The sequence below is a fragment of the Hydra viridissima genome, unplaced genomic scaffold, assembly GCF_058129835.1.
Source record: "Hydra viridissima isolate aposymbiotic clone 2 unplaced genomic scaffold, HvirCarnegie_v1 scaffold_6, whole genome shotgun sequence".
NCBI lineage: Eukaryota > Metazoa > Cnidaria > Hydrozoa > Anthoathecata > Hydridae > Hydra > Hydra viridissima.
Genome location: NW_028324305.1, coordinates 4,746,283 through 4,764,323, shown reverse-complemented (window position 1 = coordinate 4,764,323; position 18,041 = coordinate 4,746,283). Strand labels below are relative to the sequence as shown.

Here is an 18,041-nt window from a genome sequence, read left to right as displayed (position 1 = left end):
GTTTTTTCTTTTTTTTTCTTTTGGTTATAGAAAAGTAAGCTAAAATAAAAGGCCGTTGCTACTTAAAGCGCAATGCGCTCTATGCAGCCATATGCTACTGGGAGCGCAATACTTTGTACGCATGCGCTAAATTTTTTTAAAAAAAAAAAAAATCTTGTTAATGTTAACCCCATCCCTATCCCTATCCCTAACCTAACCGCCTATCTAACCAGCTTTATTGTGAAATATAAATCGCACTGTTATAATAAAATAATTGCGCATGCGTGTACAATATTGCGCTCTGAGCAGCTTATGGCTATGTAGAGCGCATTGCGCTTTACGAAGACACTTCGAAAATAAAACCGCATTTTGGTTTTTTAAATGCAAGTTTTTTTAAAATATTTGTAAAAGTTTTTTTAAAAATCAAAGATATTTTAATAACTATATGTGTTTGAGGAACACAATTTTTTTTTATTTAAACCAATCTTTGTGCGCGCAAAAGAACCTGACACACATACGCGTGTGCAGTGCGCGCTTAAGGTACACGTAAAGTTTATTTAAAAAATACGTGGTATAAATTTTACACGCGGTACTACATGATATTTGGGATCGAGGAATCCAAATTTTTTATTTAAATCATTACTTTCACACATAAATGGCACTGAAATGCGTACGCGCGCTTAACACGCATCTTGGGTACGCGTAAAATTTATTTCTAATAAATAAGTTTAAATTTTCTGATCCAAAAATACTAAAATTGATGCATCACACTTTTAAATTTAATGTTTATATCATTTTTGCCGTTTGTTAACCTTTCTGACGGTGTGTCGTGAACTAACAATTTGCTATACCTTTTTTGCAAAATTGGTTAATAACTAATTCATGCCTTTTTTAAACAAAAAGCAACAGTGTCAAAGAAGGATTATTTGAAGAATTAACCATTTGATAACCTTGCAAAAAATCCCGGTTCTTAACAAAACTCTTATCAGCTCCTGATGGCATTTTGAATAAAAAAAACTTACAAACTTGATTTACAAATTTATTCTCTTTTTTCACATCTTGATAAAATTAAAAAAACCCAGGTTTTGAAAACAAGACAACTAAATAACTTGCTGTTATTAATCGCTCTGTTTACTAAACGTCCGTACTTACCAAAATATTATACTTAAAACAAATATTAACTGAAAAAAGTTATAACCACAGTTTTGTTATGGTTGTCATAAATAGTCTTTTTTTATAAGGAAAATTCCATTTGTAATTGAAGTGAAAGAAAAAGTTAAATAAACTTTATAAGTACTTTAAGGGTTTTCTAATTCTTTTTGTAACTTATTTTCTTTGTATTTAAGCTTTTTTATAATCTAGTAAATATTAACATAAGTTTATTAGTAATGGCAAGCAAAGATACTCTGTCAGATTCTCGTAATTTTCGAATGCTATATTATGAACAGCTTGGTTTGCGAAATGTTGATCAAATGAAAGCATTAGAACATCTTTTAAAAGAAGACCCATTAGATATTGATAAAATAAAAAAGTTTACTCAGCAATTTTCACTGCCATCTCTTCATAGAATTGATGTTTGGAAAGTTTTACTTGGAATAATTCCAGTATATAAAGAATCTATGGATTTTGTTAAAGCTCATAGAACTGAGCATTATGAAGATCTGAAAAAAGCATTGATTACAATGAGAATGATTTCACCTGAGTCTCAGTCACATAAAACTGTTGTTTTAGCTTACTTACTTGAGCATGGGATTCTAAGTGTGCTGCATAACACACATGTTAAACATGATGGGCCCAAAGTCTACATTTTAGAATCAATTAGTGAAGTTATCTTTAAAACAACCCAAAATGAGTTTGATACATTCTGGATAACTAAACAAATGTTTCTTGCACAAGAGAACTTTGCTACAGTATTTTCAAAACTTCCACATTATGTGATGCACTATCTCCAGATTGAAGATCAACGTTTGTTCCAACACTTATCAGAAATTCAACTTTTTAAAATGTTGCCTTATGACAAATGGTTTCAAACATACTTTTCATCTGTGTTTACAGAATCATTTGAGTATCTAGGGAAAATCTGGGATAAGTTAATAGCTGGCTCCTGTCATATTCTAGTATTTGTTTGTGTTTCATTGTTATTGACTAATTCTATCCAATTAAAAGAGCTTACATGTGAAGCTGCATTAAAACTAGTCAGTGCTAGCTTGTCTCAACAGTGTGGTCAAACTGTAATTGACAAAACAATTGAACTATGGGAACAACATCGAAAAGCGTTAACTGTTGAATTAGGATTTTATTCCTAAAGTTTTGAAATTCTTTAGCATTAAAACCAAAATTGCCATAAATACAATTTTTTTTCACTAGTGTTTAATTTCCACAGAATAGTATAGTATAAGATTTTAAAAGTGGAATTACCATCCTCTGTCATGGTTCAAGACCTGAATTGATATTTAAAGATATTCATGGGGAAGGTTTGGGGTTTCGTGACTCACCCTAAACCTGCCATGTCCCATTTTTTTTATTTTAACAAATGCCATTCTTTGAGTATGTTCTTATAGCAAATCCCCTTCTTTAAATAGCTTTCAATTTTTTAAAAACTGTTTTATTGGCGGTTTGATAGAACTTTTACTATTTGCCATAATATGTTAAATGATAAGACAAATCTAATACCAAGTGTTAGTTGTAATCACATATAAGTATACATATAATAATATATAAGAAGTTTTTGACAACTTTTTCAGCCAAACAAATACTTACAACCCATATATTATAAAATTCCAAATAAGTATTTCAAAATTATTATTTGTTTGGATAAAATAAGTATTAGTGAAGATTTACTGATAAAACAACTTTTTGGTCTGTTTGATTAAATTTAAAAAAGAAAAAAATACTTAAGTAAAGTTAGTGTGTTTTTATATGACTTTTTAAATAAAGTTTTAATTGGATTGATGTAGATTCAATTATTTTTCAATTATATTATTCCAACAACCACAGTTGAAAACAAAAAATAAAAGACCCACTCTAATTTTCTTTACTGTCTTAATGTGCTATATGAGCCAATGCAAAAACATAATCTTTTGGAAAGCTATTTTAAAGGTTTTTTTTATCTTTATAACAAGTGATTTCCACTTTCTTTTAAGACACGAAATATTTGCTCATCATTGAATGGTATGTTCACTTTAAATCAAATTTTCATATAGTTCCATTCAGTATAGCATTATAAACTTTAATTTTTCATACTTCCTTGAAAATTAAGTATGGTTTTTATCTCTTTGCAGGAAATGATTTGTTTTGGTGCCAATATAGATTCTTTTCTTATGCAGATACATGTACATGTCTGTTAATGTAATATTTTACAAATAGGCATATTAGTTAATTTGACATTTTGTATGCTGTTGTTATAATGCATGAAATGTTTTTATATATTTATTTATAATCATATATATTTTATTTATGTAAATAAATTTATGTATTTTGTAATTCAAAAAACAGATATAAGTTTTATATGCTTAAGGATTTATTTTTGTAGACAGTTGTTATTTTTATTTATTAGTTATGTTTCCGTTTTCAGATTTATCATATTTAGTGTGCTACCAAAACGAAGTTGCTGAATATAATCCATTAACACTAAATCTTAAATGCAATTATGCATGTCTTACTTACAATGATGCTTGTTTTTGTGTGGAGAATTTTAATTGGACTTTTGTTGACAGTTTGTTATACACTAACTTCACTTGCCTTGATGTTTCTTGTGACAAAAATACAGTTGTAGTTGCTTCACATACATATTCTTCACTCTGTTACAATAAAGATTACTCAATTGTATTTAACATTTCCAAGTGGTTTGTTAGTAATTTCACTGAGAACTTTCTTCAAATTTTGCCTCAAAGGTCTGTCTATATTTTTGAAGAATTATCTTTGGTGCTACTAGCTGATTCTGCTGGCTCTACCTTCAAATATGACTATGGTGATAACTTTTCTGTTATTCAGGGAAGTACTTATTCAAGTCATGTGTTTACATTTCCTGGTCAATACAGTGTTAAAATTTCAGTTAATAGTTCCAAGTTTGCTAACTTTACCATCACCAAGTTAGTCGATGTTCAAGTTCCTTTGGGAGAAGTTAGCTTAGATTCATGTAGCTACAAGTTATTATTTCTCAATGAAAATTACACACAATTGTTTTATTGCTTGGCCAAAGTAGAAAGTGGAGTAGGTATGGTTTTTGAATGGGATTTTAATGAGGATCAGAAAGTTGTTTATAATGTTTCTTGTAAGTTAAGTTCTTTGTTCGGATTTACTCACTTATATTCATTTCTGTTTTGTATTTGATATTATCTTTAATTAATGTTCTACAACCTATAAAAATGCTAAAAACACCTCAAAATTTTCTTTTATTTTTATTGTGATGTACAACTCCAGCGTCTCAAATTTTTACACAAAGTGTTCCTTGTTTCTATGAGTGCCCTACAAATGTATTTACCAATTTGATTGCAGTTCCTCCAGTTTTATCAATGAATGGCACATTTTTAATTCCTCAAACAGTTTTCAATTATGACAGTTATATTATTGGTATCGAGTTATTTGCAAAGAAAAATAGTTCATTAAAACTGCAGGTAAATTTATTCTATGACAATAAAGTCATCATGATGATGACAGTTATGATGAAAATAGCAATCATGATGATATTGTGTGTTGGTTTTTTAGATTTATCAACTGAATTCTCAAGTTTATGTATTAGTACAAAGTTTCAACTTGAGTTTGCTACAAGGTTTCAATACCATTAGGCTTAAAAGTAAAATAGTTGTTTTAAAAAAATCTGTGGTTGGTTTATGGATGAATGACATGCAGGTTCTCCAAGTTGTTAATTCTGTTGGCAATTCAATTGAGTTTTTTAAAGTAAACTCTACTGATAATCTATTGGCAAGCACTTATAAATTTGAAAATGTTACATTTCAAGTGAGAATATTTGCTTCTGCATTATCTTATATCTATGTAGATTATGCTTTCAAACTTGCAGGCTACCATAATATCTCATTTTATGTGCATGACAGGTTTGGGAATGCAAAGTCTTCTAATCAGTTACAGGTAGCAATCAAATCTTATTATAGTGTAATTGTTACTGATAATCAAACAAAATATGCTATTGCTACAAAGGAATATTCTATGTGTGTTTCTATCCTAAATGCAGCACTATCTGATGTAGTATGGTCATCAAAAAATACTTCCGTTGTACAGTTAGTAAATGGTATTGAGCAGCAATTCTATTTTGTTTCTCAGTTCCAAAACAATGCTTCATTGTTGGTAGAAGATTGTCATAAAATGTACTTTAAATATTTTGGATTATACTTTATTAACATTGTTATACAAGTGAATAATATAAAGATATCAACAGTCACAGTAAGCATATTTGCTTACCCTCCGATCACTGGACTAACTTTTACTTTTTCATCAATGAACAATTCAATCTTTCAGTTACAACCTGTACTCTTTAAAGCCTCTGTTGATCCTTATCTATATCCTTTTTATTTTACTTGGAATTTAGGAAATAATATTTTTAAAAATCTTTCTTTTGCACAACTTCAGAATAACTATACAAATGTTTATCTTTATCCTGGAATCTATAACATTACAATTACTGCAATATATGAAATTGTTTTTGAATTTTACACTGCATCAATTGTTGTTCAACAAGGATATTGGATAGTAGGACCTACAGAAATGTTAATCAGTAATTTGTACCGTTTTGATATCCAAGCTGACACACTTATAAGCAAAAGTTGGAATTTTTCAAATTGGACTTTTCAGTGGGTTTATAATAACAATATAAGCTATACATATAGAGGAATAAACTTCATTCAAGAAAGATTTAATGCCAGTGGGCAACAAAATATTACTTGCAAAGTGTCTGCAACTGGTGGAGTTGTAAATTTATTTTTTATTGCAGAAGTGTATGAACCAGTTGAAGGTCTCAAAATAGTTATTCTATCAAGATCTAAAAGTATTAATGGTGTTGTGATTAGTGTTTTTTCTATGCATGAAAAAGGAGGAAGATTAAACTATAGGTGGATGTCTAATGATTTTGAATTATGGTATACAAATGGTTCTATTGCATTGTTATATAGTAATAGAACAGGAAATCTTTGTATTAGTGTACTTGTAACAAATGGGTACTTTAATGCATCCACTTCAATTAATATTACAGTGATTGAATCTCTCAAATTTTTTGATGTTTTTCCATCATTGCAGATAGTTAAAACAGGTCAAGAGGTTGCTTTTAATATCTCTTCTACAGGTGGTTTGAATAAAACCTACTTATTTTATTTTGACAATAATAATTCATCAATTGAGACAGATGAAACATTGTTTTATTGGAAATTTAACTTTTCAGGCCATTATCAAGTTTTTGTTTCAGTCCTTATGAATGGCTTGAAATCTATTTGCTATGAATATTCAAATGTTCCTTGTAATAAAACTTTGGTAGTTCATGTTTTAGACAGTGTTTATGATCTCAAAATATTTTATCAAACAAACAATACAGGCTTAATTGAGTTGTCATCAGACCTTATTAATTTAGTTTCTGGTTCTCCCATGTTAATTAGGCTAAATACTACATATGGCACAAATGTTAACTTTGAACTAGCGCTAGATGGAATATTTGTTGGTGATATTGTTGAAGAAACTGTTGGTGAAAACACAATTGCTGATATCCATTTATCACTTATTAACTTTAGAATAGCTGGTATCTACCAATGTATTGTCATAGCCTTTAATCAAATCAATCAAGTTCAAAAGACTTTTTATGTTCACGTCTACAATATGATAAAAGAGTTGTCTTTAAAGAAATTTTATTTTGTTGAAGTATTTAAAGAAATAACTTTTGAAGCATTTGTAACAGAAGGTACAGAGATTACTTATCAATGGGATTTTGGGGACGGGACTGATGATGTCCTTATAAATTCTTCTGTGGTTCAGCATGTCTTTTTTAAATCTGGATCATATAGTGCATCACTTAAAGTTTTCAATCCAGTAAGCCAGCTGTCATCAAGTTTTAGCATTCAAGCCATTATTCCATTATTAAACTTTTCAGTATCTTGTGGAAATACTAACATCAAAACTGGGGAAAATCATTTAATCTCAATTACTTTTACAAATGGAAGTTATGTAAATATCACAGTAAGTAGTTTTGATGTTATCTTTTTTGTCATGAATACAGAAGGCCCATACCGTTCTGAATATAATGCACAGTTTAACAACACAGGTCAGAATTTTTTGAGAATTGCTGCATCAAATCCTTTGAATGAGAAATCTTTTTATATGTGTAACTTCTTTGTTAGTGACCCTTTAATTAATGGAAGTATAGATATAAGTCCTGAAAGTTTAGTATATACTAATCAAGAAATTAAAATTAACATCAAAATTGATGGAGGTACAAATGTTATGGGGCGCCTAGATATATTTAGTCAAAATGGCCTGTTATTAAAAAGTTACCCTGTTACATTTAGTTTTTGTGAATACAAACCCTGCAATGCTGATGTTCTGCAACACACATTTGTTAAATCTGATCATTATTATTTGATTTGTTTATTATATAATGCAGTAAGCAGTCTAGAACTGGAAAAGCATAACATACTTGTGGTTCAAACATTGAATAATACTCAGAATGTTTTGGAATTAGTTGCTGAATCAGCTGTATTAGGAAATCTGACAAAAGTTCATGTGATTTTTAAGATGGAATTTGATTTCATTGAATGCAATTTAAACTTTGATGGAAAGCAGGTGTTAACGATAAAACAACCCCTTGTATATACTTATTTATTTTCAGATGTTGGAGATTATAATGTTTCAATTAGGTGCCTGAGTAACTATGGGTATTTGGTATCATGGACTTATGCACATGTTCAAGAAGAGATCCTTATTGATACTATTGATAAACCTACTAGTTGTGTATTATATGGGGAGACTTTTGTTATACTATTTATCTTGCATGATATAAATATGGCTCTTCATATTGATACTTCTGTTGTGGTTAACTCAACCATCCTAACTCCCTCAGTGGTCATTACTGGAAATAACATTTCAATTATTTTCTCACTTTCTGATTACAAGACACCTGATGTTAGCTTATTTTCAATAACTCTTTTCAATTATGTAAGCAAACAGGAATCTTTTGTAAATGTATGTATCATGAAACCAGTTGAAAATGTAGCTTCACGAACACTTGGGTTTTGGAGTTTTGGCACTCAGGTTACTTTTAAAATCTCTATTAGACCTGAAATTAGAGTCTCTATTTATATCACTTTTGGTGATAGTTTTACAGCATTCATATCTGAAGTGATTAATGATATTGAAATATTTCACAATTATACAACCATTGGGACTTTCAACTATACAGTTACTGCTTATAATGAAGTGTCACAGAAAGTATACTTTGGTTCTATCGAAGTGTTAGAGATGCTGGGCCAAATGTCTTTGAAGCATGAAAACAACCTGAACTGGCCCGAACGATCTGTAACCTTTAGTCTACTTTTTGAGAAAGAACTACAAAATACTTTTCAAGTTTATATCCAAATATATTACAATGACAGTATTGCAAATAACTTTGGATTAGAGTGGATTCCTATTAGTTTTTTTGATATAAAAGAAAAGGAAGTCATTTTAACAACACATCAGTACTCAAAACCTGGCTGCTTTTTAGTTTCTGTTTTTGTTAAAGGTATATTAAACACCATTGTCTTGAAAAGCAGTGTTATTATTAACAATGTTAACTATTTGGATGTTAAACTTACCAGCACTTCACACAATAGCTACAACAAGTTTTCACTTCGTAATGATTACCCATTGCGAATAGAAGTTATCAATGGATCATCAAGTGGTTGCTCCTTGTACATTTGGTTGATTGTTGACCATCAAAACACTGAAGTAAGCATAGGCAACTCTTCACAGCCAACTTTTAATATTGAATCACTTCTTGGGAGAACTGGAATATACAGACTAGATCTAGCGATTCTTTTAGGCAGTCAGTTATATAATGTTTCTAATGTGTCTTTTGCCTTATATAAAGGTTTCCCCAAAGTTCATCTGTCAATGTCATTAAAAACACCTACTTCAAATGACAAGTATTTTATGCTTCTAACAGATTATGTTGATTTTGACTTTCCAGAAATGATTATCAGCTTTGGTGACACTAACAGTTCAATAACAAGCATTAAACCAACATTTATTGCACTTACTGATCTATCATTATTAAATGATACAGATCGTAAAAACTTTATTGATGGAAATACTATCTATTTTTTTCTTTTCAACCATTTTTATTCAAGTAGTGGTTTGTTCTTGGTAAATATTTTTAGTCAGAATGAAGTCTCTTGTTTGAACATCTCAATTACAGTGTTAGTTTCAGAGAGTGAATGTGCTAGGCCAATAGTAAATATTGCACAACCAACAAGTGGAATACTTTCATTTCTTTACCAGAATGACATTTTTATTCCTGCTGATGTTATTATAAATTGTTTTTTTACTAAGAAGGCTTATTTTGAATGGAAGGTTTTTGAAAGCAGCACATGGGAAATGGAGAATAATGTCCACTCAAATGGGAAACCAGCTCTTAGGTAATTTTATCATTCAGTTAATGAAGTTGCATGCTTTATTTTATGGCATATCATGTAATTTTCTTAATTTAATCAATTGAAAAGTATGTTTCTAATTAAATTGTATTTTAAAATTTGCAGCTTGAAAGCAGACCTGTTGCAACCTAGTTTAAATTTAGAAAGGCGAACTCTTTCTGGAGGTGTGTATATTGTCCAGGTGATTGTTGTACTTGATATTGCAGGTCTTAGCAACAGTGCAGAAACTTTTGTCAGAATTATTGAAGATGTCTTGCAAGTCTCAATTGCTGGTGGTTCGCTTCAACAGGTACCATGGAATAAATCTTTCATTTTAGATGCAAGTGCATCAAGAGACCCCAATGAAATTGATGGATCTTACAGTTTTGAGTTTGCATGGTTCTGTAAAATTATGAGTAAAAATGCCTCATTGAATTGCTTTGGCAATGAAGTTGATCAAATAGAACATTTTGGTGCAGTTTGGTCGATTCCTAAAAAAAGATTAATGGAAGGTGTGCAATTCACATTTAAAGTGAGGGTTTCAAACACTAAAAGAGGAAGAGTTGCTGAAGCAGAACAAGTTATTCTATTGCTTGATGAGGATATTCCTATCATAACTATTGAGTAAGTCTTTCCACTTTCCTAATAAAACCCATACTATAGTTTAAAATTTATAAACATAACTGTTTTTAGCTATCATTTAAACATCTACCATTAGCAAAGTAACAATAAAATATAAATTTTTCATCCTTTCGTATTTAACACTTGGTATTCTAAAAAATAGAATTTTATAGTGCTGATCATTTATAGATGTCAATCAAATTGTCATGAACCAGTCAATCCATCAGCACGATTAACATTAATTGCTTCTTGTTCCAACTGTGACTGGAAAGATATAGTCTCCTATAAATGGAGTGATATATCTGAAGCACCAACACTTGATTTTGAAAGAGATGTACTCACTCAATATAATTCTTCAATCTTAGTAATTAAGCCTGGCTCATTAAATGGAGGGAAAATGTATAAAATGGCTTTAGATGTAACTAAAGGCTCAGGTATTTTTTCCTTGCATTTATGTTTTATTAACAGGATTCCAACTTTCTACTATTTTAACTTTTTCCTTTCCTTTTATTAGGGCGATCTTCCCATTCTGAATACCACTTTTCAGTCAATAGTTTACCTTCTGGTGGCAAGTGTGATATAAAACCCTCAAATGGTACTTCAATCGAAACAATTTTTTACATATCTTGTTCCAAATGGACTTCACCTCTAGGTTCTCTTTTTTACAGAATCCTTTTCAAAACAGCATTTACAGATGGAGTAATTGCATATCAATTGCTCTCATATGGTCCTAAAGAAAGTTATGAGTTAATTTTACCTCATGGCCGCAAAGAGGACAACTATCTTGTTAACATTACAGTTGAAGTTGAAGATATTTACCAAACATTTACAACTGTTGAGCTGCAAACACAGGTATCTTTGATTGCTTTTGAAGATAGTAATTTTTACAAATAAATCATATTTCATGATTTGCTTTATATGTTTATGCTAAAAATTTTCCCATGAAAGTTACACAATATAGTTTGTAATTGTTTTATCTTCATATAATATACTTAGGTTTATCCTTTTGCATCATCAAATAATGCAGAAGTTCAAAAATGGCTGCTTATTGTTACATCTGGTGAAAGTAATACTTTAGAGACATATTCTGGTAAAGGAAATAATCAAGTGTTAAGCCAACTTATAACTTCAGTTTGTTTAATGCTGCATGAACTATATCTAACTGAAAATGTTAACGCAAGCCAGCTGGCTGATCAGAAAAAGGTATACTCATAAAATTAAGTATTCATTTTCTTTTCAATTTAAATCTTTTTCAGGACTGTTGCAAATGAAGTTTATAGGAAAGTTTTATGTGTGAGCCAAGCATGTGAAAGTTTCAAGTTTAGGTGTTGGAGTAATTTAAATTGCAAATAATAAATATTAGTTTTAATAAAAATCTTTTGATGTAGATTAAAGCTAGCATGCTAGAGGTTTTATCTGAGGTAAATATTGGTAACGTCAATGATTTAAAGCAGACTTCTGATGTTCTTGTTTATCTTCTTGAAAAACCAGAAGATATTTCTATATCATCACAGGTGGGCTTTTTTTCAGTGTAAAATGATTATGATTGCTATTATTTATAAGTTTTTACTGTTTGTGTTATATATTTATTTCATGTTACTTATGCTTTATTAACAGTTAAGTATTATACTTAATGAGTTATTATTAATTTTAAACTTTTATTATTGCACTTTTAGAACTTAACGGTTGGTATATTTGAGGAAATTTACAGTTTTCTTGAAAGTAGTATAGTTGTTAATGATGCTCCTAATCCTGAAAAAGTTGAGTTTGTACTAAGTGGTTTGGTAAAAGCTGCTGGAAATTTTATAAATGTTGTTATGAAAAATAATGCAATAAATGGAACATCTGCTGACTCTGAAAATAGCGTTTTAGGAAATCAATTAGTAAAAAAGCTTTCTTTTTTAAAATTTTTATATTCTTATGCTTTTGATCTATTAGTAGTTTTAAGTTAAAAATTTTCAAACTAAATGGCACATTCTGATAATTTCTCACTAATGTATTTTATTTTTGTTACATTAGGAAAATGTAACAAAAGTTGCACTGCAAATTATTGATAAAGTTGTGCCTGCTTTTTTGGCAGGCAAAGTTGTTGGTGAACCTCCCATTCGCATTGAAAGTAAAACGATTGCATTTGAGCTTGCAAGACAAACCTCATTAACTTTTCCAAAAGTTATCATGACTTTAAATGGAGGCTCAATTTTATTATCAGATCAAGTTTTTGATTTTGGAAATCAAAGTATTGTTATTGATTTTAAGGTAAAAAAAAGCAAACATTTTTATCATGTTTTTATTTTGTAACATTTTCATGTTTTTATTTATGTATTATTCTTTGAAAATAAAGTTTGCTTTTTCATTTTTTTTATTTTTTTTAATTCAGAATTTCTTTTCAATATTGTTTAAGCCTTTTTTTTTAACCTAAAAATACATACTTAATTTGAATGGTTCATTAACAAGTAATGTATTTACCCATGAGTGAAATAAACATTTTGCGTAAACACTTAAAAACCTTACAAAAAATGTCTCTCTAATAAGTTTAATAATTAGGAGCAGGTTATAAGAAGGTATACTTTAAGACATGTTATCGTATAAATGATCTGTTGTTTTTTTTGTAAAACAACAGATTTTTTTTTCTCTTGCGGAAACACTAGGTTATTTTTCTCAACTCAACTAGATGCCTAACAACAAGGATCTAATGTTAAGAGGCAGTTAATTGAGCTAAGAAAAATAAGTTTTTTTTTTTTCTAACTTTTTCACTGTCAGTATTTAGTTTGAAAGGCATGAGCACCTTTAGGTAAGCTAGCAGTTCTTATTAATTTTAATGTAGCTTTTAATATGTAAGTTTTGCTAAGTATTCTTATTAAAATCCTAGCCTATATTAAAAGATGCAAAAGCCTAGGAAACTTTTTTGAATTTGAACAAATTATACTGAATCTTCAGCCTAGCAAGTTTTCAATTGTGGCCCAAACACCTACTTTTTAAAAATTATTTTTTTAATTTTAATCAGTTATTATTTTAATTCAGCTCCTGTATAGTTTTGTAACATCTCTTTTTATGGGAAAAGTTCAAGATGTTAAACATATGTATACATTTGACATTTCAAATGGGGAGTTTAACTATTTTAATTATTATAACTAGTGTTTAATTCACACAACTAAATCTCACATCTAAGTTTGAAACAACACTAGATTTCTGGTATTTGTTTTGTTGGTCTCTAAATTACTTTTAAAAAATGATTAATTTTATTACCCAAAATGATGACAAAAGTTTCTTCAAAACCAAAGAAGATAAATATAGAGAGCTTCAATATAAGTGGAAATAGGATTTTTTTGAACTCCAAAAAAAATTTTTTTGTTAAATTGCTATTTTGTTGTGGATATTTTACATTAAAAAAATATATCATAGCCTTTCATTATACAGCAAAACAGAAGTCAATTAATGAGATTTTATAACCTGGATCTTTGATATGGTTCCCACACATTCTGTTCAGTAAAGGCATTAAAGTAATAAACAGCTACCAACTGAACAACCTTTGATTTTTTAAATTAAAAAAGGTCGATTAAACAGAAAAATTTTTGAAAAATATAATTTTAAAATATTCAAAACTATTATTTTAAAAAAAAATTAGTTTCTCTGCCCTATTAACAGGTAGCTCAACCAACATTGAACAACATGTCACTGACACATGATGTCCGTTTAACATACACCTAACTTTAAAAGCAGGAATTTCCTATATTAAAAACTCCTTAAAAGTTATTGTTCGGAAAGATCCCCATCACAATCTTTGTGTAGAAGTTTGTCAATTTTTTTCCTATTTACTTTTCAATTACAAGTTATACAGTTGTTATTCAGATTAGTTTGGCCTAATGTTTTGATCATCAAATATAGTGAATTTGATTACATTTTTTCACATAGACAGTGCATGTAATCGTACATTTTGAAAGCTATATCTGACCTTTTCAAAGAATTTTCAACAATAAAAAGTAATGTAATTGGCCTTATCACAAGAACTTGTAATAACAAAATCATCATAAATTTGTTTTATGTTAAAAGTTTAAATCATTCACTGGTAAAAATTGAAACTAATGACATATAACTAAGTGCTTTAATTGTTTTATTTTATAAATATAGCAAAAAGAACAAAATAGTAATTCTATCTGCATTAATGTATCAAATTTCATTGTATTATTTACCACAAAAACTTAGCAACGTGCATCTGAATTATATGCTGTATGAAAAAGCTGAAATAATTATATTGACTTAAACTTGAGCATAAGAACTGAATCACCAAGTCAATCTTTTTTTATGAATTTCTTGAAAAATATAACTTTAAGCTTTTATGTGTAATATGTGATCTCAAATGAAGGTTGTGAGATAAAAATATATATATATATATATTTTGCAGATGACAAGTATGGTATTTGCTTGTAAAGAAAAACTATCTGTTATGATAATGTACAAAGCAAAATATGTCATTAATTTATCCACCCTAACAAAAGCCAAACAAATTTTTATTGGCATTTCTCAGTAAAACCTTATAATAATTCTTATTTGGAAGGATGATCAAATGAATTTAGGGGAAGTTTCAAGATCTACAAGCTTACAAAATTCCTAGCACTTAGAAACAATGATTATTAAAGAAATAGCTAAATAAGTATTTTATATATTCAAAGGTAATCAACAAGTTAATTGATTTTAAAAGTGATTGTTGTTATAGAAAAGAGAGAACAAAAAGAATATGCTGAATTTTGGAAATAAGTTCCTGATAATAACAAGACTAGTAAGAAATCCCTACTGCTGCTCTCTTACATTTGCATTAACATATTTTAATCCAGATTGTATTATACGAAGAATGTATATAGAAACTGGCTTACTGACTAACCTTTATATTTACTTATATTTTATTTCTTTATTTGAAGTTTGCATGAATTCCTGTGGTGTTTCTGTCATTAGTCTTGTTTTCTTTGTGAAAAAAAATTACACTTTGCCAAAACTAATTTTTGCAGTTGTTAAAGTCTTTTTTATCTCATTTAGTGTGGCCCAGATGGGGTCATTGTTTCGTAAGATTAAAAGTATGTATTAGACTGTTTGTATTTCTGGTTTTGTGCTTAGAGTTTTTTTCCTTTCTTAAAGTAAGATGAATTAGGTTCAGATTATTCTTAGTTCTTTATCAGGTTATATAACTTTTTCTCTGGGTAAAAAGATGTTTTCAGTGGGAAATTTACGCTTTGTAAAAAAAAAATTTGATTGGAGATTATGTGGGTTTGCAGTATACACATACCTTTACAAGAGTGTTAAAAAGAGAAACTTCGAGAAATACTATTTGCAATTCATACAAAAAAATTCTAACTTAAACATAATTAAGGTGAAGATTAGCATCAGGCACTATAAATTGAATGAAGGGTTTGAGTAATAGTCAGTTAATGTAAAGATAACTCTTATTTCAAAATCTAAATAGAATTTTTAACTTAAATGCATTTACATTTGTTTCAAAATAATAAATTAATGATTTAAGATAATAAATTTTTACAAATATTTGTTAGTTGCTAAATAGACACCTGAAAATTTAACATTTCAAGATTTTCGCATTAAAAACAAATCATTGTATAATTTTAAGCTAAATAGTTTTTAATTGTACATCATGCTAGAAATTACTATATATTTAAAGCTGATTTGGAGAAAATTTAAAATTGAAAGGAAAAATGTATGTCTTATGCATTAATCTTGTGTAACATACTAACAATTGTTAGTAAAAAGAAAAATTGTATCTGTCTGATGATAGATATTAAAATTACCTATTTATTTGGTAATGGTTTTCCTGTTTAACAAAAATTTTAAGTCCTCCTGCAGAAATGTCACTAAAACTTTGAATTGGTGGGTGATTTTTTTAATCATAGTTATGATACTGAGTTTAATTTTTGTTCTTAACATGATTAAAATGGTTATGATTTTTAATGTGATTAGTATGATTATAATTCTTTATGTGATTTGGTTTTTGAGCCTTACTTTATTTTGAACATTTTTATAATTTACAAAATGTTTTTTTTAAACTAAAAAATTGTTTTCTTAGATGTTGTCATTATTAAAGAATCCATTCATTTTTCATCCTTCTGCAGATGGTATCAGTGCTGCAGTATCCAACCTTATGATGATGAAACATCTACCAACAGTCTCACAAAACAACTCTTTAATAAATGAACTAAAAGATGACGTGAATTTGTTTATTACCCAAAAAGGTCTTTCATCAAATGTAATGTCACTTAACCTTAGAATTATTTTATTGATGTTTTGTTGTATTAAAGATTGTATTATTTCCTTAGTTTCTTTAATAAACAACATAGTTATTTTAAAGCTCTTTTTATTCTACAAGAAAAAAGATGAGTTTTTTTTTTTTAAAAAGTTAGTTTAAAATTGTCCTATTTTTAAAATATTTTTCAAATAACTGAAATATATCTGTGCAAACTTGTCTCATAAAAAATTAGTATAAAACAAAATTTAAGTTCATTCAACTTCCAAAACACAGATTATTAAATGTTTATGTTTGTGAAGATTGCTATGCAAAACTTTCTGATTCATATTTAGTTTTAAAAATTTAGTTATAAGTTACAAAGCATATCAGTTTCAGCAAATCAGTTTTAATTGGAATTTTTTGCTCCAAAATGTTAAGTAATTTAATTTCTACCTCTTTCAACAGCAATAAATTTCTATCTAGTGTTGACTGATAAAGAGGTTTTCAGCATTCTTAGGTCTGTTTTTTACCAATTTATTGATTGTTTGATCTTCTAATCTACAGACTTATATGATTAGATTTAGTTCTTTAAATATAGATATTCACCTTAAATGTTTCTTTTTTTTTTTTTTTTAGATTTCTATTAATAGCTCTATGTTTCTTTACAAAACTATCATTGTATACCAACTCAATACCAGCAAAATAGGTGTTGCATTTGTATGTAAGCTCAATATACCAAACAATCAATCTTTTCAACTCCTATTTAAGAGAAATGAATTTCCAACTGAAGATAACTATGATGATATAGTTTCATACAATTCTACAAATAATTACACTGTCTTCAAGACAATAGATAACATTTCATCATATTACATTGGAGTTATGTCAAAAAATCGATCAGCAGTTTTAAAAGATGATGTATTTCAAGTTGACTTAGAAGTTTTGATTACTGGATGTCTTTTTTGGGATGCAGTCAATAATCTATGGAGTAACAAAGGATGTCGGGTAAGACCAGATGAAGTTTGATTAAGAAAGTTTTTACTTACGTTAAAGTTTAACTTATTTAGTTTTTATATGTAAAATGCAGAATTTTTTTTTATCATGTAACTGCAAAATCTTTTTTTAAAGTTTGGATGCCATGAGTGCTCTCACATACATGTTTTGTATGCCATGAGTGCTCTCACATACATGTTTTGTATGCCAGAATGCTTACTTTAAATTTAACAGTTATGTATTTTTTGTTATGTAAAGTCTATTGAAAAATTATTCAGTTTAATTCTCAAATTGAAGAAAATAGAAGTACTAGATTTATAATCAATCTGATTGTAAAGCCTGTAACTGCTATTTTCTCATATGTTAGGTTGGACAGTTGACTACTTCATTTAAAACGCATTGCCAGTGCAACCATCTTACATGGTTTGGGAGTAGCAGTTTCTTTGTATCTCCAAACCAACTAGATATTAAACATGAAATATTGGCATTAAGAAATGTTAAAGACTATCCAGCACTTTTGGCAACTTTTTGCACATTGCTGGGGGTTTTTGTTTTAGCTTTAATTTGGGCTAGAAAAAGAGACCAACTAGATCTACTAAAGGTGAATATTTGTTTGT

At 28.7% G+C, this 18,041-nt stretch overlaps 3 protein-coding genes across 8 annotated transcripts in view; 2 read left to right on the top strand and 1 right to left on the bottom strand.

The window, feature by feature from the left end:
- LOC149886733 (intraflagellar transport protein 54-like) overlaps nt 1–18,041 on the bottom strand; it is a 280,492-nt gene that overhangs the window by 42,436 nt on the left and 220,015 nt on the right. The gene's annotated exons all lie outside the window — the stretch shown is intronic.
- LOC145190472 (uncharacterized) overlaps nt 1–18,041 on the top strand; it is a 29,584-nt gene that overhangs the window by 4,667 nt on the left and 6,876 nt on the right. For 2 of the 6 annotated variants that reach the window (XM_090090369.1, XM_090090372.1), the window contains exons 2-14: nt 3,554–4,252; nt 4,402–4,595; nt 4,687–9,590; nt 9,711–10,208; nt 10,395–10,639; nt 10,720–11,057; nt 11,202–11,408; nt 11,594–11,719; nt 11,882–12,088; nt 12,225–12,461; nt 16,273–16,452; nt 17,068–17,436; nt 17,792–18,025. In XM_090090369.1, coding sequence (XP_089946495.1) covers nt 3,554–4,252; nt 4,402–4,595; nt 4,687–9,590; nt 9,711–10,208; nt 10,395–10,639; nt 10,720–11,057; nt 11,202–11,408; nt 11,594–11,719; nt 11,882–12,088; nt 12,225–12,461; nt 16,273–16,452; nt 17,068–17,436; nt 17,792–18,025 — 8,438 coding nt within the window. Of the gene's footprint in view, nt 1–3,553; nt 4,253–4,401; nt 4,596–4,686; nt 9,591–9,710; nt 10,209–10,394; nt 10,640–10,719; nt 11,058–11,201; nt 11,409–11,593; nt 11,720–11,881; nt 12,089–12,224; nt 12,462–14,919; nt 14,983–16,272; nt 16,453–17,067; nt 17,437–17,791; nt 18,026–18,041 lie in introns of those variants that run through there. The other 4 variants (XM_090090370.1, XM_090090371.1, XR_016453343.1 and 1 more) reach the window with 4 other exon arrangements.
- Nucleotides 890–2,989, top strand: LOC145190547 (TBC1 domain family member 7-like). Its single transcript, XM_080067432.2, has one exon. The coding sequence runs from the start codon at nt 1,368–1,370 to the stop codon at nt 2,283–2,285; it is 918 nt and encodes a 305-aa protein (XP_079923558.2). The 5' UTR covers nt 890–1,367; the 3' UTR covers nt 2,286–2,989.